Source organism: Cyphomyrmex costatus, unplaced genomic scaffold, assembly GCF_001594065.2.
Source record: "Cyphomyrmex costatus isolate MS0001 unplaced genomic scaffold, Ccosl1.0 scaffold61, whole genome shotgun sequence".
Lineage (NCBI taxonomy): Eukaryota > Metazoa > Arthropoda > Insecta > Hymenoptera > Formicidae > Cyphomyrmex > Cyphomyrmex costatus.
Genome location: NW_017280167.1, coordinates 722,920 through 749,762, shown reverse-complemented (window position 1 = coordinate 749,762; position 26,843 = coordinate 722,920). Strand labels below are relative to the sequence as shown.

General features: G+C 30.2%; 1 protein-coding gene across 4 annotated transcripts; it reads left to right on the top strand.

The window, feature by feature from the left end:
• Nucleotides 1-461: 461 nt before the first annotated feature.
• Nucleotides 462-26,843, top strand: Pur-alpha (Purine-rich binding protein-alpha). Of its 4 annotated transcripts, XM_018547255.1 has the most exons (9): nucleotides 462-493; nucleotides 635-1,071; nucleotides 1,173-1,272; nucleotides 4,555-4,605; nucleotides 18,621-18,739; nucleotides 21,079-21,181; nucleotides 22,799-22,929; nucleotides 23,156-23,383; nucleotides 25,324-26,843. In XM_018547255.1, exons 3-9 carry the CDS (start codon nucleotides 1,236-1,238, stop codon nucleotides 25,570-25,572), a joined length of 918 nt encoding a protein of 305 aa, XP_018402757.1. In that variant the 5' UTR covers nucleotides 462-493; nucleotides 635-1,071; nucleotides 1,173-1,235; the 3' UTR covers nucleotides 25,573-26,843. The 4 variants fall into 4 exon arrangements, with proteins under 4 accessions (XP_018402757.1, XP_018402755.1, XP_018402758.1 ...); XM_018547253.1 differs by having other exon boundaries at nucleotides 635-1,272; XM_018547256.1 differs by having other exon boundaries at nucleotides 464-493; nucleotides 635-1,272; nucleotides 22,799-22,917; nucleotides 25,324-25,572.

The window sequence follows — 26,843 nt, the reverse complement described above, 5'->3', positions numbered from 1 at the left end:
CTGGATCTAAAAACTTTAGTATCAGAGAGAAACTTGAGAAAACTCCCATTAACACACATCGTGTGCATTCAGAACGGCACCATTCAGTGGCACTTTCATTTAATTGGCACATTCCGTTAGATACTAAAACATAGACCAATTAGATGAAAAAGCTCAGTGTGTGGCTATCGCTCTGGATGCACTCATTATATTTATTATCTATGGTCGGCCATCGAAATCTGGTTGTGCAATTATGCAATAGCTATATCGTAATTCAACTACTCCAGAGAATTCCATTTAATCATGAGAATTAATACCGAAACTATTTGATTATCAGTAAACACTTTAAAAGCTATTGTGGCGAATTTACAAGTGCAAAACAGATAAATGCAACATATATGGAAAAAAAAAAATACGTACACACGACTTGGACAGTGTATATACACACGCGTATGCAATCGGCAAATTTACAGGGCTAAGCATATATAATATATCCACGTCCATATGCATCTACGTGCGTTGTATAACATAATATATATACATACACAGGCGCGTGCATACTCTTTTGGTTTCTCTTTTTCTCTCTCGCTCTCGCTTTTCTCACTCTCACTGACAGTGGGTAGTGTATGAAGAGGGAGAAGGGATTGAAGAGAAGGTGGAGGAGAGCGAGAGCGAAAGACGAGCGACGAGAGCAAGGGCAAGCCGGAAAGCAGCGCGAACGTGCGGAAGAGTGGCAGTGTATGTCGGCGTAGAGCGAACGAGCGAGCGAGCGAGCGAACGAGCTAGGCGAGCGTGTGCGTGCGGTGGTGGTGGTTGGCGATTGGTGCCGTAGACAGACGGACGGACGGACGGTCGGTCGGTCGGTCGGTCGTTCGTTCGGTCGGTCGGTCGTTCGGTCGGTCGGTTGGCGGTCGGACCGTGAGATTGTGTGGAAAGAAAAAACCGAAGAGAAAGTGCAAAATTTGCAGTGCACTGTGCTGGCTACGGTGTGAAGGGAAGATAGTTCGGTTTTTGTGTAGGCTCTGAAGAGGGAGATTATCGTCATCGCGCCGTCATATCTAAGGGGTCTCGCGCGCGCCTACGCGTATATTAGTATATATCCCAGGGATTTCCCATTTTTTCTCCGTGTATATTTTATCTCTCTTCTTTATCTCTCATTCTCTGATTGCCGGGGGACCCATCGCGATTTGAAGACGTCAAGGGACGACGACGCGTGAAGATCTAACCAAAAGAGGGAACGTGTTACGAGAAGAGCAATGTCCGATCGGGAGAGCCTGGACGATCAACCGCAAAGTAAGAACACAGTCAAATGACGGAGCGTTACGACCGACGAACGTGTCCCTCTATGTCCCTCTTTTTTCTCTCTTTTTCCCGCTACTGCTGTTCTCGATCTCGCGCTCGCGGTTTTTCGACCGTTGGGCAGCGTTCGATGGATGAAATGGAGTACACCGCGCTCTAATCAACTTTTTACTTTTCTTTTTTTTTTTTTCCGCCCTTCTCATCTTTGCTACGCTTAGTGCTACCTCGGAGTTTACGGCGCGGCATGTTCGTATACGTGTGTGAACTCCAAGAACGGACAAACGTTCATCTTGGAGTTTTGACAAATTCTCGCGCTACCCCATTCCGCTCGTCTCCGAGAGATCCGACGTGCTGTAATCGTGAGGACGCGGCGTCCAATGGACCCTACTACATCTGCATACATGCACAATCATTGTCTCTCGCATCTCTGCAGCCGGTTCTGTCAAGCGCCGCGCGAAAAGAATTGCTATTTTTCAACGGCACCCAGGATTCAAGATGGCCGGCTGCATGTCGGCCGAGAAGATTGCCCCTCTCGCCCCGCTCTCTTACTCCGCGAACCTCTCCCTACCTCCTCGCGCTGTATACGACGCGCGCACGCACGCGCACACGGTGCACGCGCGACAGATATTTTCTCTCGTGTACCTATCGATATTTGCAACTTTCGATATTGCTCTGCGTCACAATGCCGGTTGTTTTTTTTTTTTTTTTTACAATCTTTAGCGAGTCCAGCCAAAATTCCTCGTTCCAATTGTATACACATACTTATGATAGCTGTCCCTATTAGTGTGCTTTTTACTTAAACAAGTCATAAAGAAAGTTGACACAAATAAATAAAAAAAAAAGTATTTTTGTTAAGTTATTAATATACATGATATCAAAGGTAATGTTTTAATTTTTAATTATTAAAATATTTTACATATTTTTCGAAAGATACGAGTAATTTATGTGAATTCACGTTAATGCGTACCGCAACATTTTAAGTTTGCTCTATCATATCAGTGTGACCTGTATTGGAGTTGAAATTGTGTTATGTGTGTACATTGAAATAAATATAATTGAATTAATGGTTTATATAATATTAATCTAACAATTAGCTTATTTTTATTATCTGTTTTAATAATTATATGTTAAAATGAGCCAAACGCAGATAGGCGCACAAATTGGAGGCACATTAATATAGGACCATAGCCGTTTGAAGGGCTCACTAATAGGAATAAAAACATATTTTTCATTTTCATCTAAAACATTAGTGTTAACATTTTTTAGATTAAAGAAATATAAATAAGAGAAAGAAATAGGTGAAAAACGATATTGTGATTTCAAGCAGATAAAATTAAAGCTACATCTAATAATAATTGATTCTGTAATAAGCAGGCACACTATATAGGAACAATAATTATCTTTACATATCTACATACATACATATGTATAAAACTGAAACTTCTATACAATACAATTATTTCGATCCTACATCTACTTCTCAAAGCAACATATATATGTATATACACGAGATATACATAAATTGCAACTGACCGCTCGAGTTAGCTGCAACTACGTAAACACAAACGATTCTCTTCTCCTGCATCGCGCGTTTTTTGACCTCGAAACGAAAAGAAATCATTTAATTACGATCCTGCACTTCTTGTCTGTTAAAAATTTCCTTTTTTCCTGTTTTGCAGTGCCTTTACTTCGATTTATTTGCTGCATGTGCGCGCATCTTTTATACTCCTAACCTCTCTTTCCACCACCGCGATGATACTGTCCATCCTTTCTCCCTCTTCATCTGATTTCGTTTTTCATTCAATTAAGGTAGACCTGGTTAGACCTAAGCCTGTTTCTATTAATATAGATTTATGTCACCTTTTTTTAATTCTTAGAACTTGAAAAAGCTGAAGAGTTAGTTGAACCTAGATTAAAATTAAACTACTTTGATAGAAACAGGCATTAGTACTTCGGAGCTAGTAAATATATATACTAAATTTTCATTATTTAGCTATAAATTCATATTTCATAATAAAAATAGTTATATGTTTACGTACTTTTATGTTTCGTTGTTTATACACTCTGTGTGAAAGGAGGAATTCTTTATTCAATCTTTGTTTTATATAATATAAAATATTATATATTTACGAAGTTATTTGAAACAGATCAATTTAGTGTCCTTAGAAGTAAGAGCCTGGCTAATTTTCTAGTGATTTGTGTGTGTGAAAATGGCATATATATATATTTATGTGCACATACTTGTACACTTACATGTGCATTTACATAACTTATAAGACGTTTCACATATCTGTTTTTCAATTTTTTCACATGCTCAGTCATCATCTGATTAGTTTTTTATCAAATTAATAAAATATAGGACAAGATACACTCTTACTTCTAGAGATAATATCTTCAAACCCACTCGTAGAAAAATGTGTATTTGTTACTTGAAAGAAACAAAATTTAAAAATATTAGAGAAATTCAGAAAAAACTTCATAAATCCTAAAACTGGAAATTGTAAAGACATAGAATGCAATTACAATACTAAATTTATTTCTTTCTTCTAAGATCTTTTTGATTTAGTTTTTTGTAATTTGTGAGTATAAAGAATATATATTATACATATATACATTTTTTAAATAATATATTTTCAGAGTTGATCTTTTTTACTAAACCTCCACACACTGTACAATATTAACAAAAAAATTGACGGTTGCATATATAGTATATATATGTGTATAAAATATTGTTATGTGTGTACATTAAGAAATAGTGCTCTTATTTTCATAATGTAATAGATTAAGATTGCTAGTTAATATAATACTAAATACATTATTATACTATTATACGCTTTTAAATCTATAGTATCGAATTTAATCTAAAGTCCTTTTACTGTTCCTACTCAATACTGCCGATTTGATACTATATATATATATATATATATAGCGTCAAATTTAACTATTGTTTTAGTATAAAATAACGATTTATTGAGTAGGAGCAGTAGTGATTCAAATTAGGTTAAATTTGGTAGTACAAATTTAACAGTGTATATATTATTATATTAAACATATTTTAATTGGAATAAGTAATTAATAAACGAATTGTCATCTTTTTTGCTTACATAATATATGTAATCTTTATTTATAGTATTTATTTTGTGAAAATGAAATTTTATTAATAGTAGTCAAACTTTTAAAAAATTCTTTTTCGAATATTTATTAATTTTTAATTTAAATACATAAAAAGATTTCTATTTTCTATTTGTTAATTAATTACTTTATTTGTTTTACTAGAATATGGGAATCCAGGTGGATTGGATGCTGGAGGTGCTGACTTTGATTCCGGTAAGTACTTCATTGTATATAGTAATCGAAAGGGTAAACATGAATTTGGTTTCAATTGCAGACGTGTAATATTCAATCAAGATTAAGTTACTTTATATTTAATACAGATTTATACTAATAATAATAAATAATAATGTTAGATTTATACTAATTTTTGTATGAACGATTATTAAATTAAGTATATTAGTAGTTATTTGTTTAACAATATTAATTAATTATACATATGATTAATTAACAATATTTTTAAAAAATCGAGAATTTTTTAATGCTATATAGGGTAACTCATTTTAATTTATCCTTTTAAATATCTCAAAACCTAAAAGAGTTTTCTTAGAAAGGAACTTTTTAGACAAAAGATCCGAAGTGAGACCAACAATAATAAAATTAATTTTTGAAAAAATTAATTTTTTTAATGACGATATTGTTATTTTTTAGAACAATACGATTTTTTTTACATAATAGTCTGTTTAATTATTCTTATAAAAATATTAAAGTAATCTTATTGAAAAATCAAATAGTTTGTGAGAAGTTGAGAAATCATGTAGTTTTCATTTTATGTTAAAATGTACCAAAAAGTATAGTGTCTCCTAAACCATTTATTTTTTAATAACTTTACTTAAATACTTTTATATGCAGAATAATTTATATGCAAAATAGAAGAACTTTTTTTTTATTGCACAAACAAATAAATCATACATAATTCCATTTTTTTTAAATAGTAATGAACTCAAAAATTGATTTTTTAAAAATTAGTATCATATTGTCTTCCTTCAGATTATACAACTTTTATCTGAAATATTTTGCTCTAAAATAAAATTTATGAAGTTGTGTATGATGGTTAAAAATCGGATACCTTGTATATATCGACATAATTTCGATGAATTATGTCGATTCTCCCTTCTTGTTTTTTGAAAAGAATTTAATTAATAATATAGATACCATGGTTTGATAATTTTGATTATTGCATCCAACTTCTCCGGAAGTAATCTAATAGAAATGAGAGAGATGTCAATCCCCTGGAATAAATGTTGGTACATAGATATTCGTGGAACGAAATTGAAATACAAAGTAGAGTGCAGCGGCCAGAAACGAGACAACGCGTGCGGCAGTAAGCCGGCACTAGAGCGCAGTCAGCTGGTCGTGACGTCATATTGTCGATAGGTGCGAGTGACAGTAGTGGGAGAGGTTTCCTCGTCTCGCTACTGCCACGCGCGCGCGTTGTGATTTAAAACGCGCAGTCACGTGGCAGTATCGTTCGTACATCTAATTGCTATCCCATGGATACGTAAAACGGAACCGGAGTAATGGGAGCAATCAATCAGTATCGTTCCGTTCCGATTTCAGGCAGCTTGGCTCCTCATGGACCATATTTTTTAGAAACGGAATAACATTTAACCTTACGATGAAAATGGTACGTTATTTTTTGTCTATAAATAGATAATAAATATTTTGTAATGGAATTAATTTATTATGAAAATGATAATTAAATGACTAAACACTCCACAGTTACCTCGGCAAAGGGAGTTTTGAAGAAGATAGCTGAAAGCTTTCGGTGTTTATAAAATAATGAAAAAAAGAGAAAATCAGAAGACCAACATTTTGATTGTCCATTTAACATAAAACGAAGGCGCTTGCAGGAAGCAAGTGATAATTTAATAAGAAAAATGCAACATATTGACATAGAAAAATATATTGAGTATCTTCGTATGGACATATTAGCATTTCATGAATGAGAAAATATTTATAAACGAAAAATTAACTTGGAAAGAAAAAGGAGCACTAGGAATTAGGCGCAGATAACTTTACGCAAACGCTGATATTTATCAAGCAAACTTATTTATTACAAAAATTATTCTAGAATAATTCTAGAATAACTCCTAGTGCCCCTTTTTCTTTCCAAGTTAATTTTTAATGGCATGGGAGTTTTTATTACCAAAGAATTATTATATAAACGAAATGTAATATCTACATATATTTTCATTAGAATGTCATTCCGTTTCTGAAAAATATGCTCCACGGAGAATTAGGCTACCTAAAATCGGAATGGAACGATGCTGATTGGTTCTACTACCATTCCACCTTTCCAATTCTGTGTTTATGGGACGACACCCTAAACCAACATTCAACCGCGGATTGGCTCGCATTCGAGTTGTTGCCACCATAATGTGTGCATTTCATTGGCATGATAGTGGGCTTACTCTATGAATGATCGGCGCGTCATTCGGCACGATTTCGAATGTCTACGACTGTACACATCGCCTTCTTGTGACTATTTTTGTCATCGTCTTTGTCGTCGAGGATGACAATTATTTTACAACTTTGTTGATGGAATCTACAATAACGGCGTTTGTAATTGGTAGTTCTTTCGTTTGAAATGCAATGTGTCATTACATTATTGACTTTAGTAGCTCGGTATCGCGCCAGCGTTTTATTCTCGTTGTTTGGCCGTACCGATCACGGTATACTGGGGGGGAGCGGAGAGGGCTCGTTTCCGCGAACAATTTTACGCGCTCTTTCTTTGTATAGCGTATCTGTGAATACGAATAGGCCTGGAAATAGCTATCAGTTTAACTGAGTTATATAAGAGCGTGTCTTGTAGAATTTTGAGCGTGATCATATTTTGATGAGATTTCTTGGATTCGAACGTTACGTCAGTACGTGCGCGAAATTGATTTCTATGTTTTTTATGTATATTCAGTCATAACTGTTAAAGTGCAATGATTAATGCAATTAGTGTAAAACTCTTATCACGCTTAAAACTCTTATTTCTTATTACAACTTATAAAATTCGAGGCAATTATAAAAAAGAAATTTTTTCAAATATAGCTTACAAATAACTTTAAATCTCCCTAAAGGCCGGTTTTTTATCTAGTTAACTTGTGATTAAGTTTAACCTGTTTCACCCAATCGACTTCATACATGATATCATCATAGATGAAACATATTGGATAAAACATCAGGTTAAGTCAAACTACAAGTTAATCAGATAATGAAAAATCGAGTCTAACAAGTAATATTAAATATATTCTCTTAACATTCGCTTAAACGTCTCACTGTTTTAATTCATATGATAAGACGTTATCATTTTTATTCCTTCATAAAACTTACTTTTTTGCGCACTCTCTTGTTCTGCAAAATTTTATTGCAATATTTCTGATCTATCTTGTCTTTCACTTTCGTTTCCTCACAATTTCTAACTTATTTTTTTAATTGTTTCAGCAACATGTCTTTTAGAAACATCTTTTAAAGGTATATACGTTATAATATATCTTCTGTTTTATATATAGACATAAACTGCAGCGCTTGCAGCATATGTTCCACTTTAGTATATCCGTTACATTGCAATATGACTCTTATAGTTCGATTTTGCGCCTTCTGCGATTTGCTCAGTTTCTCTCATATCAATCAACAGCATTGCAATACTCAAAGTAAATGCTATGATTATCTTATGTACAATACATTTAGTATAAGCCGATATAAAATTACCTATTCTATTTTTTTTTTAATTCGTTTTTCCTATTATTTTTAACATGTACACAATGGTCTTCAAACCGAAATTTATTATCAGCAATTATATTTCTAGATACATCATTATTTTTACCTGTTCTATTCCCATGCAAACATTTTAATATAATATTATCACTCAGCTTATTCCTTATACTTCTATTACACATACATACATTTCATTTTCCTACATTTAATTTTAATTTATAATATTTGCGTTCATTTATTCTTTTACTATACTAAGTACCGTATTTATTCTGCTATAACTCCCACACTACTTTCTCTAGTTACATTCGCGTATTATTTTTACAAACATTTTTATATTATTTTTTTTTGGACATATTTCGATTATATTTATAACCTCTGTGAAGTTGGCATCTCATTGCCAAAATGAGGATTTAATTAATAGAGTTCTCTTCTAAAAGTTCTCTTCTAGAAACTCTAATAATAGGTTTTAAAAAGAGTTTTTAACAAGACAATTAAATGCAAAATTTTTTAATTTATCGATTTTTTCCAATTTACGGAATTTATGGAGATAATCTCTATCTTTTTACCTAATAATCATATCATTAAAAAATTATTAATACTGATTGATCGCTTACTGGACTACAATCACTAGATCAAAAATGATGGCCGAAATAGCCAAAAGACAAAAGAATGCGCTACTTCGGTATATCTTTAGAGCTTTTCAGAATAAAAGGTTCGCACAAGGAAAGGTTCAGAAGTGATCATCATTAATTTCAATTAAACTTGACAGGATTCTGAAGTGTATTTTCCTGAATATAATTGTACCTCTATTATTTGAGAACAGATTAAGCATTTCTAAGGTATATTTCGATATTAAATTTAGTCAGTTCATTAGAGTTTATACTTGAGTATCTATAGCGTAGTGATGGAAACTTCGAAGTTTCATTGACAATCCGCTCTGTTTATCTATTTTGTATATATTCTCGAAATAATTCTAACTCTCTACGTTATTAAATAGACTACTGTTATAACACTTTATATCTCAAGCAATAGTTTATTATGAAGAATATTGCATTAGAATTATAAAAAAAACAAGCTGCTTTTTTTATAATTTCTAATGTAATATTCTTCATAATAAGCTATCGCTTGATATAAAGTATTATAACTGGAATTATGTATAACGGAACATCCCCGATTATATTATATTAACCAATATTACTGCTCATCATTCAAAATTTTTCATATCTACAATATTTTAGAGCGAAAAATTATGGTTTTTATTTAAGGAGGTTTTCGTGCTATTTTCTATTTAATAGACAGTTTAAATTTTCTAAATTGTGTAAGAAAAATACAAAACTAGAATATAATAGTATCACTTATTATTATAAATTGTACAAGCAATTTAATAATTTTTTAATGTGCCGATAAGCATCTTTTACAAATATATTAATCGTTATATATGAGACCCGGATATTTAAGTTCGATCATGGGCCATGCGCGGAGAACCGCTGCGCGTTTTGTTTACATTGAATAGGCCACGCGCCAGCCGAAATATTGCTATCTCACTCCAGCAAGCACTAAACTCATTTGCGCGCGCAGAGGTTCTTCGCGCGTGGCCTATGATCAAGTCCAAATACCCGGACTCTAATTATATGTTAATGAAAATCTAAAAATTACGAATAATTTATTGCGAAAAATATTAACTCGGCTATGGTAATATTGAACCTGAAACTCTTTATTTTCTGAAACGGATGTCGTTTCAATTTGATTACGAAGGCTCTGATAATATTTGTCGTAATAATCAGTAACATAGAAGAGAATGTTATGTTTTAAGGAGACGTGTTATAAACAATTATACGAATTTAGAGTAATGAAAATATAAATCTGATTAAATGAGAAAAATCCTATATTCGGTCGAAACGTGCAGAGAGAGTTCCAGGTTTAAATTCTAGTCTATATAAATAATATCTTTTAATATATTTTGCAATAAATTATTCGGTTTTTAAATTTTCATTAGCATGTAACGATTAATATTCTTTTGTAAGATGCTTATTACCATAAAAATATTAAATTTTTTTGTACAATTTAATAAATGATATTACTATTCTGATTCTTGCTCATGAATACGTTTTAAAATCGAAGAAAATGAAGGTGCGCGGAATGCAGAGAATGTATATAAAGTTATTTGAAATTTTACCTTAAAAAAGTAAGTGGATTCAAATGAATTTTTGTACGAATATTTATTAGAGTTTTATTAATATATACAAAAAATTTTAATTTATAATGTTACAATCTTGTCGAATAAATATTATTTTACATAAGAAATATGATTTTACTTAAGGTAAACGAAAAATTAAATAGCTATTTATTTATATACATAATTTTAATAAATATTTATTTCGTTTAAAAAAACGTTTTATTTTATTTTAAGAATTATTAAAAAAATATTTTTAAGATAAACAAATACTATTATATTAATTATTAAGATTAACAAATAAATCTCAAATGTTTATTGAATTATAATAAATTGATTTATTTACTATTATAAATTAGTTATTATTACTTTATTTATTGATAGCAAATATTACATTATACGTTTATATTTTACATGAGCAAAAAATATTTTTTATTAAATAAATACATTACAGTAAAATTAAATGTTTTGACTTAAATAAATATTTATTTTATTTAGAAAAACATTTTATGTAATGAATTATTTAAACACTCTTTTATTTACTAAAGATATTATTATTTTAAAATTAAATATCAAGAATTTCTAAAAAAAGAAATATTTACTTAAAAAGAATATAATCGTATATATTATTTATTGAATATAAAGAATATATAGTTATGAAAATTTAAAAAATTACGAATAATTTATATATTACGAAACGTAATGAAATAAACAGACATAGGGATTGTGATCATAAAACTATTTTAATATTATTTGTAAATAGATCAATTTTGAGCCAATAACTAGTGGATTACAATTAAAAACTAATTTATTGTAATATTAAAATTTAAACTTCATTTATATTAGTTTTCATACGATGTACCTTACAATATGATGTTACCTTACAAAGACGTTTCAACTTAACTTAGTTTTCTTCAGCCTAAATTCACAAGGTATCATACTTTGCAAGGTATATTGTGAAAACTAGTATAAATTAAGTTCAAATTTTAATATTATAATAAACTAGTTTTTAATTATAATCCATTAATCATTGGCTCAAAATTGACCTATTTACTAATTTTATTGTATAGCAAAAAATGGAGCTAGACAATTAAGATTATTATTAATATTATTTAATAACATATTCAGCAAAGTGTTAATTTAGTTCAAAGAGAACCGAGAGAGGGAGAGGGGAGAAAGGAAGTGAGAAATAAAAAAAATTAAAAATTCTGTTAACAGATTCTGTTTATTAATATAATTTGAATACTAACAGAAAAAATTATTGTATTACATTTGATTAATTTTTTTGGCCATTTAAATTTGCATTGGGGGAGGTTAAATTATTTCTAATAAATAATCTTTTTCAATCGTTGATGATTTGTGACATGGACATTTGCACCGTTTCATTTTAATTTGTGCTGGAAGTGCCAGATGTTAGCAGGACAATATATTCTGCAAAGGAAAAAAGGTTCGATAGGAGAAGAAGAGGACATGGCACAATATGGTCGAGGAGTTGGTGTTGGGGATTCATGTTAAGGCAGGTCGGCGCGGAACGCCACGAGCCGCTCTTCAGGCGCAGAGATCAATGCATCCGCGATCGTCTCCGTTCGCAGTCGCCGCCGCCGTTATCACCGCTGCCGCCACCGTCGATGAACTCGTCACTTTCTGTGCAATCTTGGACATAAATCCACGCTAAATCTTGAACATTCACGTGCGCGAAACAATTACATAACGGCGAGAAACAATTTCGGATTTGGAAGTAGTGGTGATTTTGATAAAGGAAACGTCCTGACAGAAATCTCATATATGATAAACATGGATGTAGAAGGGATAAATCATAAGGAAAAGAAAGACACAATTGAAGTCTATTAATGGTTCAAAAGGACTATGATGACGATGTTGAAAATAAGGATGTTGAAAATGACGATGACAGTGACGCCATGTCGTATTTGCAAAATGGTGATGCGTGCGATGCTTGCGCCCTGTGCAAACGTGCAATAAAATACAACGCAATGTCAATGCAAGTCGGCGGGCGAGAAGTGAAGTGGGCGTTTCTGCATAAACGTCGTGCTAATTGTTCGTTGCAAAAATTGTTTGTTGTCACTACAAAAAAAAGAGTAATGAGAAGTGTGATTTCACAGATGATCATCTTCAAATGTGTTCAATAGAATAGCTTGATACGCAAATTTTGATTTAAGAAAGGTGTGTGTGTGTGTGTGTGTATATGTGTGTGCGTGCGTGTGTTTGTATGTTGTGTGTGTTCTTATTAGAAGAGTTTTATAAAAATTCTTAATCGTGCTGATATTCAATATAATTGAAATGAATGAAAGGACAGTGATTCATATTGAAGAATTGTATTGATTATTATAAAAATTTTACTTATGTTTCTTGAAATTACAACTAATGCATATAGTTGACATATTAAATCTATTCTTGGAAAAAAGAATGTAAAGAAATGAAATGAGAGAGAAAAATGTTCTTAATATTTGATCGTTTTCTCTTCACAGATTAAAAAGGATTTAAATATTGGCAAAAAGGTCAAACGATGTTAATTGAAAATGACTTTATCTATTTTATTTTGATTTCTACTGAAAACTGTTCTCATGAATGAGTGATGGCGTCCTTCACGTTCCTCGATATTGTTCTTTGCAGTCGAGAGCATCAATAAAATAGCGAATTTCGAAAAGTAATAAATTTAATAGGTTCAAGAATTGTGAGTGGAATCTGGAAAAGAGAAAGAGATAGGAAACGAAGGTGCAAGACAAAAAAGGGAAAGCTCAAGAGCAAGAAAAAAAAGTTTGTAAGAAGATAATGCGCGAACACGCTACCTTTACTAATCGATTTCATTATTGCATCGCATAGAATTAGCATAATTGACATCAAGCACTCAATGATATTGGCGAAATATCTTCTTTGTCATTTTTCGTATCGTTTTCGAAAAAAAGCAGAAAGTTGAAAAAACGAACATAATAAAATAAAAACCAAAAATGATATCCACAAATTGTAATGTAACATTCTATGAACTTATACTCATATAAAATTAAAGAATTATGTGAATATGTGTGTGTGCGTGTGTGTAAATATTTACGATAGAAGATAAAAAAAACAAGTGTGAAGTTTACACTAATTACATTGAAAGCACGAGTGAACAAAAAAGATGCTAATAGCAAGTAGGAAAGAGGAATTGACACAAATCGATATAATACAGTGACCATGCTGAACTACCGATGAAAATCTAGCCGTAAGGCATCTTACGCACGCGAAGGTGTGTATCAAGGAGAAGGGAAGACTGAAAGTGATGCAACATAGACTGCTTTAAAAAATGGAGCAAAATGGTGAAAGTGTACGTTTGTAGACCACGTTTTTATTCTCCGTAAATGTCGTACGAAGATGTGCAAGTATCGATAAATAATAAGTTATCGAAAAAGAAGCTGTTGAAGAAGATAGAGAATTAGAAAATATTCTCCTGTATATCCGCTGATGATATATTTATTCGACCAATTCATCTTTCGTAAGGAGATTAATGAAGATTCATTCGCGAATATATAATATTGTTACAATAATAGAGGAAAGATTTAATAACAAAAGAATTTGGAAAAAAATCTGCGCGATATCTGAATTATCCAAAATGAAAAAATCTTTTGTCGAGTTATGCTTATGAAAGCTGAATCTTTTTAGCAATTTACATTTCACAAAAAACTGTGACACTAAATTTGAAAAAGAAGAATACAACTTTATGTATGGAGTTATTTGTTTCGAGATTTCCTAAATGAAAGATTTTGTACATAAAATGTATTGTGTTTGAAATAACTAAAGAAAGAAAAAGAGGGACATATTATACAAGTGCACAGATTATCGTAGCATCGATAAAATGTTCAAAAGCAGGATTTTTCAGGGTGATCTTAGCCCCGTTCCAATTCCAAGTGGCCTGCAACAATTCAGTACGTAATGTTGTGCATGAAAAACTACATTACATCGATTATTTGTTCTCTCGGTGTGACTTTGACACAGATCTCTAATTTCTTTCGTATTATTAATCTCTGAAATATCTTTAATCTCTGAATATTCTTAATCATTATATCTTTATAAAATATTATTTCATATTATCACAATCTTCTATTTGTAATTATTTTGATAAAATGACATTTTTAACTAAAGAGAATAATTATTAACAATAATAAGAAAATGGACCGATATATGAACAACACAAATAAAAAAATTCAATTTTAATTTTAACAGAAGTAAAATTATATTTATTTTAAGTTTAGATTTATCTTTCCATTGATAATTTAAAAACCTTTGTATCATGTATGTATCTAATTTATATTTATTTAGACTCACACTCACACTAATTTATATAGCAGCTATATTGGATCTATCATCAGAATTTTTGAAATTTGATTTTAGATTTACAGTTAGTATCTAAAAAACATAGAATTGCAAAATTTCACAGAAATCTTTTTAGATAGAAAAATGTGCCACATAAAATCTTAACTAAGAAAAATTCTTAAAAATAAAAAGCTCAATTGAGGGGTAAAGCCACTCTAAAGCATGAAAAATTAGCCTAACTTTATGAATTTTTTTTCGGGAATGTAATGAAAAAAATAAAAAAGTGTATTTTAAATCTTTGTTGTATAATACATACATTGAAGTATAAAAAAATATTTTTTATAGTGATTTTGTTACAAAATGGCGGCGCTACAGCTTTACAATGGTTAACGTCTTCTCATGGACAATGCTCTGCAGCTCACGAAAAATTAGCCTAACTTTATGAATTTTTTTTCGGGAATGTAATGAAAAAAAATAAAAAAGTGCATTTTAAATCTTTGTTGTATAATACATACATTGAAGTGTAAAAAAATATTTTTTATAGTGATTTTGTTACAAAATGGCGGTGCTACAGCTTTACAATGGTTAACGTCTTCTCATGGACAATGCTCTGCAGTCGGAACGATAACTCCGGCAATTTTTAATCTAGAACAAATATCAAAATTTTTTAAAATCTACATTCTAAAAACTAGAGAAAGACGTATGGAAATTGTAATATACCGTTTTTTGAAAAAATGGTACGAATTTGAAGTAAAATTTATATTTAAAGAATAAAAAATAAGTGAAAAATTGTTTATATAAAAAAAATGCAACATAAAAAAAATCCGTATATCTTTCTCTAGAGAATACAATTTTGAAACTACAATTAAAATTTCAAGTAAATCGATCAAGATTTGAAGGAGTTATTTTTCCGGCCAGCTGGAAAAAAATGATTTCAAGAAAAATGCGTTTAAAGTTTTATGTAACAATCAGCGATAGAAATGTTTACCTTTAATCTGCGATGCTCATACAATAAGCTTTCCTCGTTGATGTTCTTTTTTTTCTGATCCTTCTTGACCGATTTTAGAGATGATCGAATTGCACATAACTAAAAAAAATTCCTTTATTATTTTCAGAAAGACCCCTTCGCAAAAGCTATAAATCTTACCGAAAAATACGACGCTTTAAACTTTATAAAAAATGACACTTAGAAATTTTTCTTCGCTATAAGACCTTTTGTACCTTATTTCTAAGATCTTAAAGCATCATTTAAACAAAAAAGAAAAAAAACGATTTTTTGAAAATTCTAGAGTGGCTTTACCCTTTAACAAAACACTTAATGTTCTTGAAAAATTAACAATCTTTCAGAAGATTGATAACAAAATTCTTAACTATATCTATAATATATATTCTTATGTGTGTACTATATTTATACCATAATTATTTGATGGCTTTTGTACAATTTGCCTTTTATCCTAAGAAGGATTAAATTATAAAAAGTTACGTGAAAATTTCTTCTGACAAGTAAAACATTATTTTTTGTAATTTATAGATTTTCAGCACATTTTGACATCTCTCTAATAGGATGCCTTGAGCATTAAATTATCGCTTGTCAATATAATTTGTGATATTATTTACTATAATTATTTACTATAGTTCATTTGCGTTTCTAATTGTAAGTCCGAAAAATCAATTCGACGCGCAATTCAAAAGACTACAAATATGGTGTATAAATTCATATGGAATTATTTAAAGCACTTAATTAAGATCCAGCTTTAACCGTCATAGATTTCATTTCTTATTTATCGTATATTTACATTCAATGTTTAAACTCTATCCTAGAATTTTCCCAGTTCAATTAAACTTATTTTAAACAGTAACTATTTGATATTTGATTTGAGTCAAATTGATCCAATGTAGTAAATGTGATAAAAAAAGTGTGACAATAAAAAGTTAAAAAAATACACTGCCAAAAATAAAATGTTAATTTTAACTTAAAGACGTATAGTGAACTGCCTGAAATATGCAAAAATGTTAATCTTATCATTTTCGCATATCTTAAAAAACATATTTAAGTAAGAATTAACATTTGATTTTTAAGTGTATGTACGCATTGCGATAAATAATCTAAAGTATTTTTGCAACATATAAATGTTGAATCAACATTTCAGAAAGATGAATTGCAACATTGCGAATGTTGCATCAATATTGCAAAATGTAGCAACATCTTGACAATACATTGCAGACGTATCGAATGTTCATTAAATTTGTGTCTTGCGAATGTTGCAATTTAACATTCACGAACGTTGATTTAACATCATATTATAACTTCTAAGAACAATACTCCAAGTAGAAATCGTAACGGGAAACTGGTAGGGTTCCTGACAGTTTTTTCCGATGTTTAAGCGGACATTGATAGGGAAAACAGATGGGGTTTCCACTATAAAAGTTACGATTAGCTTCTCATGTATAATATTATAGATATTAATTTCATATAAAACTTTTCATTTTTATTCATCAAAATTTCATGTGAAATTTTTTACGCATAACGATTATATACATATGCAGTTTGGATGCGCTAGCTTTTAGGCCAATTTCATAGTCTATTCTTACTTGAACATATAGTGTATCAGAGAACAACACACATGGCCAGACTTTATTCTAATCTCGAAATATGTTGATTAATTCCCTAGATTTTTACCTTTTTATTACCATGGTTTATATAGCGAAAAAGTTCACGTGAACAATTTCTCGTTTTCACAATTGGGAGAGTTACAAAGTTAACATGATCCCGCAAAATCGTGAATGATCAGATCTCTTAATTAAATCGAAATTTTGATAATGGGGTGTTAGTTTCACAGAGGTCATAACATTCATGTAAAACTTTTCATTTTTCATTTTATTTTCATCCTAAGAGAAAAGTCACAAAATTGATCCCTTGATCAGTTTTGGACAAGAAATGATAGGATACTAAGTAGTTTCACATATTAGAATTCGGAAATATCATACAGTGCATTCAGACTTACTGTGATATTCGGTAACGATCGATTCCTAAGATTATTTCGATACTAAAATCCTGTAATGTCAATATCGAGGCTATAATAGTTTTTAATTGAGAAAAGTTTAAAGTTTGACCAATGCGCGTTCAGACATGGCCTAACAATAAGACTGCATTCGGGAACACACACACACACACGCACACGCGCGCGCGCGCGCACACACACACACACACACACACACACACACACACACCTGTGCCTCATTAAAAACTATTTTAGTTTTGACATTTGGGTATTAATATTAGGACTTTGTCTCGAAATAATCAGGAAATCTGTTATTATCGGATATCACAATAAATCTGAAATATTTTGTATGCAACGAAAAATGATTTTTGAAAATTATGGAAATGTTAAAAATATTTTTTAATTAAAATTATTTTTTACACACAGTGTGGAAATATAAGATATGACGAGGGGAATATAATAAGGATAAATTCAGCTCATTTTTACGAATGTTTTAAAGCAATATAATTATTTTGTTTTATCTAAATCCTCTTTATTTATAAATGGCATTTAATTTCTTGCTTTTGAAGTCACAAAACTTAAGGCCCATAGCTAAACCAGTAAAGTTAGTGAAAAAAAGTAGCAATATAGATAGGACCGGAGCATGTATGAGAAGTATCATTTTTAATAAGAATAGCTTTATCAACTTTTACAAGTGTTTCTCGTTTATGACGATCCAATATGATCGTGGCGACTTGTGAGGAACTTTAATTTATTTATATAAAATTACTTATGTATTTTATATATCTAAAAAAAATTTCTATATTGAATCAAAAAATAAAATCAATTGTGCGTGTATGTTTCATTTATCAAATGAAATATTAAATAAATAGACTGTCTTACCAAAAATGTGATGTTGATGAAAAATAAAAGATATTTTAAAATTACTTGTCTAAAATTACTAAATCATCAATTCACTTCAATCTTAATTTAAATCTAGTTTAGATCCATAAACATGCAATAAACTGCTTAATAAATTAATATATTTGTGTATGTTGTAGGTCAGCAAGGCCAGCAGAGCGAGCAGGAATTGGCGACGAAAATGTTGCAAATTCAAAGTAAAAGATTCTACCTTGACGTAAAACAAAACAGACGTGGGAGATTTATCAAAGTTGCCGAGGTATCATCTCAGCTTTTAATTTTTTGACATGTGTATAAAAACTATCTCATAGTAGAAGTAATAATAATAAAACGTTAAAAAATAAAATATTAAAAATATAATCTTGTAACACAGGGTGATACAATATAGGGTGACCCAGATACTTCATGTGACACTCGTTAATAGCATTCAAGACGAAAATTTTAATACCAAAACGTCGTTATAGTAGTTTGAAATGAAAAGTATTTAAAGTTAGCCAATTGAACTGTCATAATTACAAAATTTCACAGGACCATTCTGTTCGGCAGAAAAAAATGTGCCTCTCAAAGGATTAATAAAAATTTTCAAATTGTATGAAAAAATTGAAATCGTATAATATTTAATTAAACATACAAAACATACACTATATATTGGTGCAATATTTGATTAAATGTACTATGCAAGTTCAATCTTTTACAATTTGAAAATCTCTAATAATCTAACCAAATTATACCGTTTTACCCTATGGTAAAAATATTTATAAGTGATAAAAATATACAGATTAATAAGTATATGAACTATAATATTGCTTCGATTTTTTGTTCATGATAAAATAGAATAATGCATAATAAAATAGGCATATTTTATATCAGCAATTTATCCAAAATCGAATTAAAGATCAATCGTTTAAAAAATCGCAATAAGCCTAATGTACAAATAAATAATAATAATTAATTCAGTTCTAATAATAACAAAACATAAAAATATATAAACAGTACTTAATAATAAAAAAAGTTATTTATTTTTAGAGGATCCTTAATTGGAAGGGTTAAAAAAATCGATTTTTTTAAGATGGCATTTTTTAAATTCTACATGTGTGTAGAATTAATCCCTAAACCGGTTTTAAAAAATGGTTTTGAAATAATGGTCATTTTCTGACAAACACACACGTTGCGCACGATGAAAAGGAGCAGGTAGCGGAAGGCTGACTGTTGAATGTATTGTGTTCATTTCAAAAGACCGGTTTCTATTCTGGTGTGTCAAAACTTTTACAATTAGAATAAGTTGGAGGAACCAAAAAGAAGTAAACTTTAGTTCTTACAGATGGCTTCACGTATATAATATTTGTTATTTTGGAATTAATCTGCACACGAACACAATCTCATAACTTATAGACTTCAATAAGAGAAATTGCGATTCTGTGGGAAAGATGGAAAAAAGCTTTATGGAGTGCATATTATCATAAATATTCTATTAATGAAAATCCTCAGTATATGTACTGTCCTGGCTTGGATAGTTGATGTACATAGCGAAGCCGCAAATATTATACATTGAAATCGTATAATTATAAACCTACATTGAAGTAAAAAGTTACCGATACCATGAAGATTTAACAGACTACAATTTACTCCAAAAATGCTTGAGAGGTTTTGTATAAAAAATAGAATGAAAGTTTAATGCAAGCGTTATTCCAATATTGTTAATAAAGTGATAATGATATATTGTTAATATATATTTAATTCAATTTTATATAGATAAATTAATATATAGAGCTTAATCTTGCATTATTCTATTTTACCATGGACAAAAGATCGAAGTAATATCATAGTTCATATATTTATCGGTATATATATTATAGTTCATATAATTCATATATTAATCTGTACATTTTTAAATATTTTTTTAACATATTTACTTTTTACCATATTATATCATTTTATATGACAGCTTTGACAGTTCAAGGCACATCGCGTTTTAAAGTCAATACTTAGCTTTTAATTTGTTATTATCACACACATATTAATTAATAGTTTTTGTATAAATACAATAAGAATAAGAAGTAACGACATATATGCATAAGAATATCAATTTCGATAAAAAGATTGATATTTATTAGAAGACATTATTACTACTGTGTAATGTACCATGCTTAAGCGAGCGAATTTTTGATGGTTCTATTGACTAACTTTAAACTCTTTTTATTTAAAAACAACTGTAGTCTTGATATTTTGATATTAGGATATCTTGAAATTATTTCAGGGAATTTGTTTTTAATGGGTGTAATGTAAAGTCTAGGACAACTTGCATATAATAATTATGCACAAATATAGTTTCTTTAAAAATGTCTTATTAGTTTTAATTTTGGAAAATTTGAATTAAGTTATTTAAAATTTGTGACGATAAAAATTACGTTTAATGAAAATGATATTTACATTGTAAAGTATACATACACTAATATTTTCAGATATTTTTTACATATTTATTTTATTGAAATTAATATATAATCAAATAATAATATATTTATCTATATGTAAACTTTTACTTTTTAATACATCATGTAAAATAGGATATAATATTTATGAAATTGTTTTTTATTTTAGATTGGAGCGGATGGGAGAAGAAGCCAAATTTACCTGGCACTCAGTACAGCATCCGAATTTCGGGACCATCTGTCGACATTTAGCGATTTTTACGCATCTTTAGGTACATTACAGCATCTATCAATTAAAATCATATAATTGATTTACAATTGTGTTAACTACATATCTAATATACAATTCCATTTTAATGTATTACCTTTTTTATCTCTGCAAAGTATATCGAATCAAAAGTATGTTTAGATAAAAGTTATATGGCCTCACTGAGCATAAATGTAGTAAATTAACTTTCCAAAAAATTGATTTTGCATGATCATACGAAGATTATATTCATTTTTAAAAATAGAATTGTATGATTTTTTACTCAATTTTTTTAAATAATTTTAATTATTCTACATATAAAAGTATTAAAAGAGATATTTAAAAGTTAATAACTTACGAGGTATTTTGTACTTTATTCTGACACATTTAAACATAAAATATATAATATTTCTAATATATATTGAATTTTCAATATTTCTATCTTAATACTTTTATATGTAGAACAAATTAGAGGAATTATATTATCTAAATAAAATACGATTTCATTTTTTTTTAATGCCACTTAATATGATCGCGAAAAATTAATTTTTGGAAAAGAATTTTTGTCTATTAGAAAACAATATATTCAAAGCTCAGATACTTAAAATCGAAGAAAAGCACTTTGAACGCCCTTTCTTATTATTAATATTTATTGAAGTACACATAAAAGCAATACGTGTATGTTAGTATCTTCTATCTTAGGCTACGTTTACACCGTGCATTTAGGCCGCGGCCTAAACAATGTCCTTATTTATCCTGTAGGTTAAACAAAGATACCTATCGTATAGATCACGGATTAAGCGCACGGTGTAAATGTAGCCAATATATTGGGCGAGTTCAAGACAGCAAAGCAGCTAGATACGCTTACTGAGCGATTGAACATAATTGGTTATTACTTATAGTTCCAACCAATCATACTCGACAAGCGTACCTAGCCGCTTTGCCGTCTTGAACTCGCCCATATTGTGGTAATTCGATAAAGACTGAAGTGAAAAAAATAGAATAAGTAAAAAAAAAAATTCTGACAGTGTTTACAAACATTAACGCGAAATAATCGACAGTAGAATGAATGGGCGAGTTCAAAATGACAAAGCGGCTAGGTACGCTTGCCGAGCGATTGAACATAATTGATTGTTACTTACAGATCCAACCAATTATTATATATTCGGTCGCTTGGCAAGCCGTACCTAACCGCTTTGCCGTCTTGAACTCGCCTAATGTTATATTTGTCTATCATATTTGTATGTATCAAATTATAACAGATTGTATACGTATTCAACAAATTTTTTTAATCGATTTTTTCGGAAATGCATCCTTGTATGAAGAAATTTATTTCATATTTTTAATGAATTTTTATGTGAAGAATAATTCTTTTCAGATAAATCACAAATTACGTTTCACTCTGTATAAAATATCGTATTAAAATCTTATAAGTTGACATTTATTGAAAATATCGATATAATCTAAAATTAATCTTTTTTTTCTGTTTACAATAATTTTTTATGTACCCCATAATTTTCATGAAATATTGAGTTCGTTTTTATAATAATTTTATTTTTACAATAATTTTTATCAATTATTGAGTTTGTATGTTTGAAAAATATATTTAATTCATCAACATCTTTGCTTGCCGAATGATCAGGTCCACCAAATCCGGAAAATGTGCCAGACGATGGAAAACTCAAATCAGAAATGATGGTGAAGGATAATAGACGATATTACTTGGACCTCAAGGAGAATTCTCGTGGCCGTTTCCTGCGGGTGAGTCACCCTGTATGTACCAGCCAATGTACTTACTTTCTACGCTAAGTCATAAGAAGACTCTGTCGGCTTTCATCTCAAGAGGTCTGCTTTTTTCGAAAAATGAAAAGATAAATAGAGTTCTTCTAAAATTGTTGATAAAATGGCTTATCTAATATAATAATCTCGTCTTATGAATCAAACGATGCAATGAATTGGGATAGAAGATCTTGTGTAATATTTATGTTATTTTTCCCAGGTGTCGCAAACGATAACACGAGGTGGACCTAGGACTCAGATTGCAATACCAGCGCAAGGTATGATAGAATTTCGTGACGCTTTAACGGATCTTCTTGAGGAATTTGGGACGGATGACGGTGGCTTCAAAGGTGATTTACCGGAAGGGCGTTACATGCGCGTGGATAGCAAGAATTTCTATTTTGATATCGGCCAGAACAATCGTGGCATCTATATGAGAATTTCTGAGGTATACATAAATTATTTGCATAAGAAACGAATAGATGAATCATTTGAAATTATTACCTGTTTTTTGTTATATTTTTTCTTTTTATTCTTTATAATTGTTTGAAAAAAAATCTGCTCAAATAGGTCAGTGATCATCTTGACGTGAAATTATCGGAAAAGCACTCCTTTTTAAAATCAATTTATCTAGATTTTAAAATATTTATCTAGATTTTAACTTGAAACATATGATATATATTATCAGGCATTTAATTTATTGAGACTCACGATCAGAGAATGTTTATTAAAATTCTAATTATTGGTTATTATAAAGAATATTACTAAACAATATTAAATACGAATTTTTGGGTCCATATGTGAACGCATAAGATAAGAAAGAAGGCCTTTAACGGTCAATCTGAATCTTAAGTGCTTAAATAATTCTATGTGAATTTATATACTACCATGTTAGTCATTTAAATTACGCAGCGAATTAATTTTTCTTGAAATACAAACCGATTGCATTATAATAGTAATATCACAAATTAAATTACTTAATTTATTATACTAATTTGATGCTTATAACATCTTATAAAGATCTTAATAGTGTTGGATAACATTAAAATCTGTAAATAATTGTATTGCGAAAAATATTCCTTTGCCCAGATCTCTCGCATTCCGTGCAAGCGTTCTAAGCTTTCAGACCATCAAAATCTTTATTTTCTAATATTTTTTTCATAATAGTAGATAGTACAATGTTTTTATTGGTATAATTAATTTACCCCTTAAATATATTAAATAATACTTGATAAATTAAGTTTTTGTTAGGTGCGATGTATATATCGGAATTACTCTATCCTTTTATAGAAGTCTTCCTGTTTTTTTCAATGCTATTTTTAATTAAATGCATTTTTTATCTAAAAAGAATAGCTATAAACTTTTCTTCTATAATAAATAAAAATGTGTAATAGCAATAATTCAAAATTTGTAATATTAATTAATTGTAATTAAGGTATACAAATTTAAGCCCCTAAAGTTTAGTTTGACCATTAAAGATCTTTATTCTTTATATGTGATTGCAATATTAATACCTACCATTTTATCACGTCAACGCTTTGAAGTCATAATTATTAAAAAAAATTATAGATACGAAATTCAATATAGACTTATGTACTATATATATACATATGTATATATAACCACAAAAATCTATAAACATACTATTTATACATATGTAAACTTGTTGTAATTAATTTACAATTGATTGCAACTAATGTAGAAGTTAAGGATCGCGAGATCGATATATTGTTTTAAAGTGTCATATTTACATAACAAATGTTAATATACAATATTTATATTTTTTTACAGCAAAATTTTTGTAACTTAAGAAAAACAAGCTAGAGCCCTCTAAAGGTTACAAATGCTGCTATTAAAAAATAATAAATTCAATTAAAAATGCCAAAAACAGAAAAGGAATCTTTTTTTTGTTTAAGTAGATATTTAAAAAAAATATTTATGTTTTTAAACCGAATGAGACAATGCCACAGCGGTCTAAGCTGGATCGCGGGTGTTTCTAAATAATTTTGTGAATTTATATACTATGTATATAATTCTTCGATTTTTCAATTTAACTCGTGATGCACTAGTTTATTATAGTGTTATGTTTCAAGTCTGAAAAAATTTCAACGCGCAATCGAAGAATTACGTACGTAGTATATAAATTCACACGTAATTATTTAGAAGCACCCGCGATTCAGCTTAGACCGGTGTGGCATTGTCTTATTCGGTTTTAAATTTAGCAGTCCAATAAGAATTTATATTGTTTGTTTTTATATTTATATTAATAAAAAATTTATTTTATATTTTATTGTAAATCTCAGCAAAATAAAAAGAAAGCAAAACTAATGAGCTTTTCAATAAATTTAATATGCGATGGTAGGTAATGTATAAATTACTTTCTTATAGGTGAAAACGAACTTTAGGACAGCCATCACCGTACCAGAAAAGTCCTGGGCACGTTTTCGTGATGTCTTTGCAGATTATTGCGAGAAAATGAAAGAAGGCGGCGGTGGTGTCAGCAGCAGCAGCAGCGGTGGCGGAGGAGGAAATGTATTGTCTGAAGGGAAAGGCTCGGTGGTGGCACAGGTACCATCGCCATCCTCGAATACGCAGCCTAATCCCAATCCAAATTTAGACTCTCCCTTAATCAAGTGAAAAAGGCTTTAACTTAACTCGAACATTTGGGAATTATAACTCGTAAACTCGTTTTCAAGTCATTAAGCGAAGTAACGAAACTTGTCAGAGTCTATGCCATCGTCGTCATCGTCATTATTCATCGGCTATGACATCGACATGGTCATCAGAATTATCATCGGTATAATCATTGTTACACCATCATTATCGAGACCATTTATCGTCATCGTCACCTCACCTGAGATAATGTCACTATCGCCGGGTCATTATCGTCATCAACACACATCGTCATACTTGCCATTAAGCGCAAACACCAAAACTCGCCTGAAATATGACCATTATATCGCAGAGGATATCAACTGATTGTTGAGTATATTCATATAATCACAGACTTGATAAAAAGAAAAGAAGAAAACAAAAATCGGATTTGCGACATAGTTATTACGCAATTGTTTGCACATGCAGACGAGGAAAGATGAAGATGAGATGAAAAAGGGGTAGATGATGATGACGATGCGTGTGTTTGCGTGTGTATGTATGTGGCGTGTGTGCGCGTTCGCGCGCATCCGCGCACGTGTGTGTGTGTGTGTGTGTATGTGTGTACGCGCGCGCGCGCGCAGAGGGAAAATGAGTCACTGCCGCTCGTGCGACTAACGCGATAACACAAAAAAAAAAAAGAAAAGGACAAAAATACGCAACAACGGAAAATCGAGAGTATAATGATTATCGAGCGATATCTTTTTAGGTGAACTCGAGTTGCCATCGATTAACGTTATGAGTACTACCGTTCATTTCCTGGCTTTCCATAGACGCATATTCGTTTGGTTTTTCACTAATTTTCTTGTCGTACATCTTTTCAATCTTGAATAATCACGAATTTAGCATCCCGCATATATGAGTTAAATAAACGAAAATCTTAAAGGGGAAATGGACTGTAGTGTAGATCACGTTACAATTGAATTTGATCGTTCAGAATTTATGAATAAATAGTTGTTATATTAACGATTATATCACGAGTAAGTAAGAAGAAAAACGTGCGGATTGTCGCGAGGAAAGAAGGTAAAAACCAAGATCTATATTGTATCTATGTAGGCAGTATGTACATCTCTCGTCGCGCGATTTAACCGAAAAAAAATCTTGAAGTCGCTGTACTTTTGGTGAATATACTTGAAGAAATGTCGCAATTGGATGTAGATAAAATGTTGCTGCATGCGACTCCATTATGTTTGTTCAAGAGTGCGATTTGTTACTGTGGTAATAAATTATTAAGTTGAACAAAATGTATACATAAA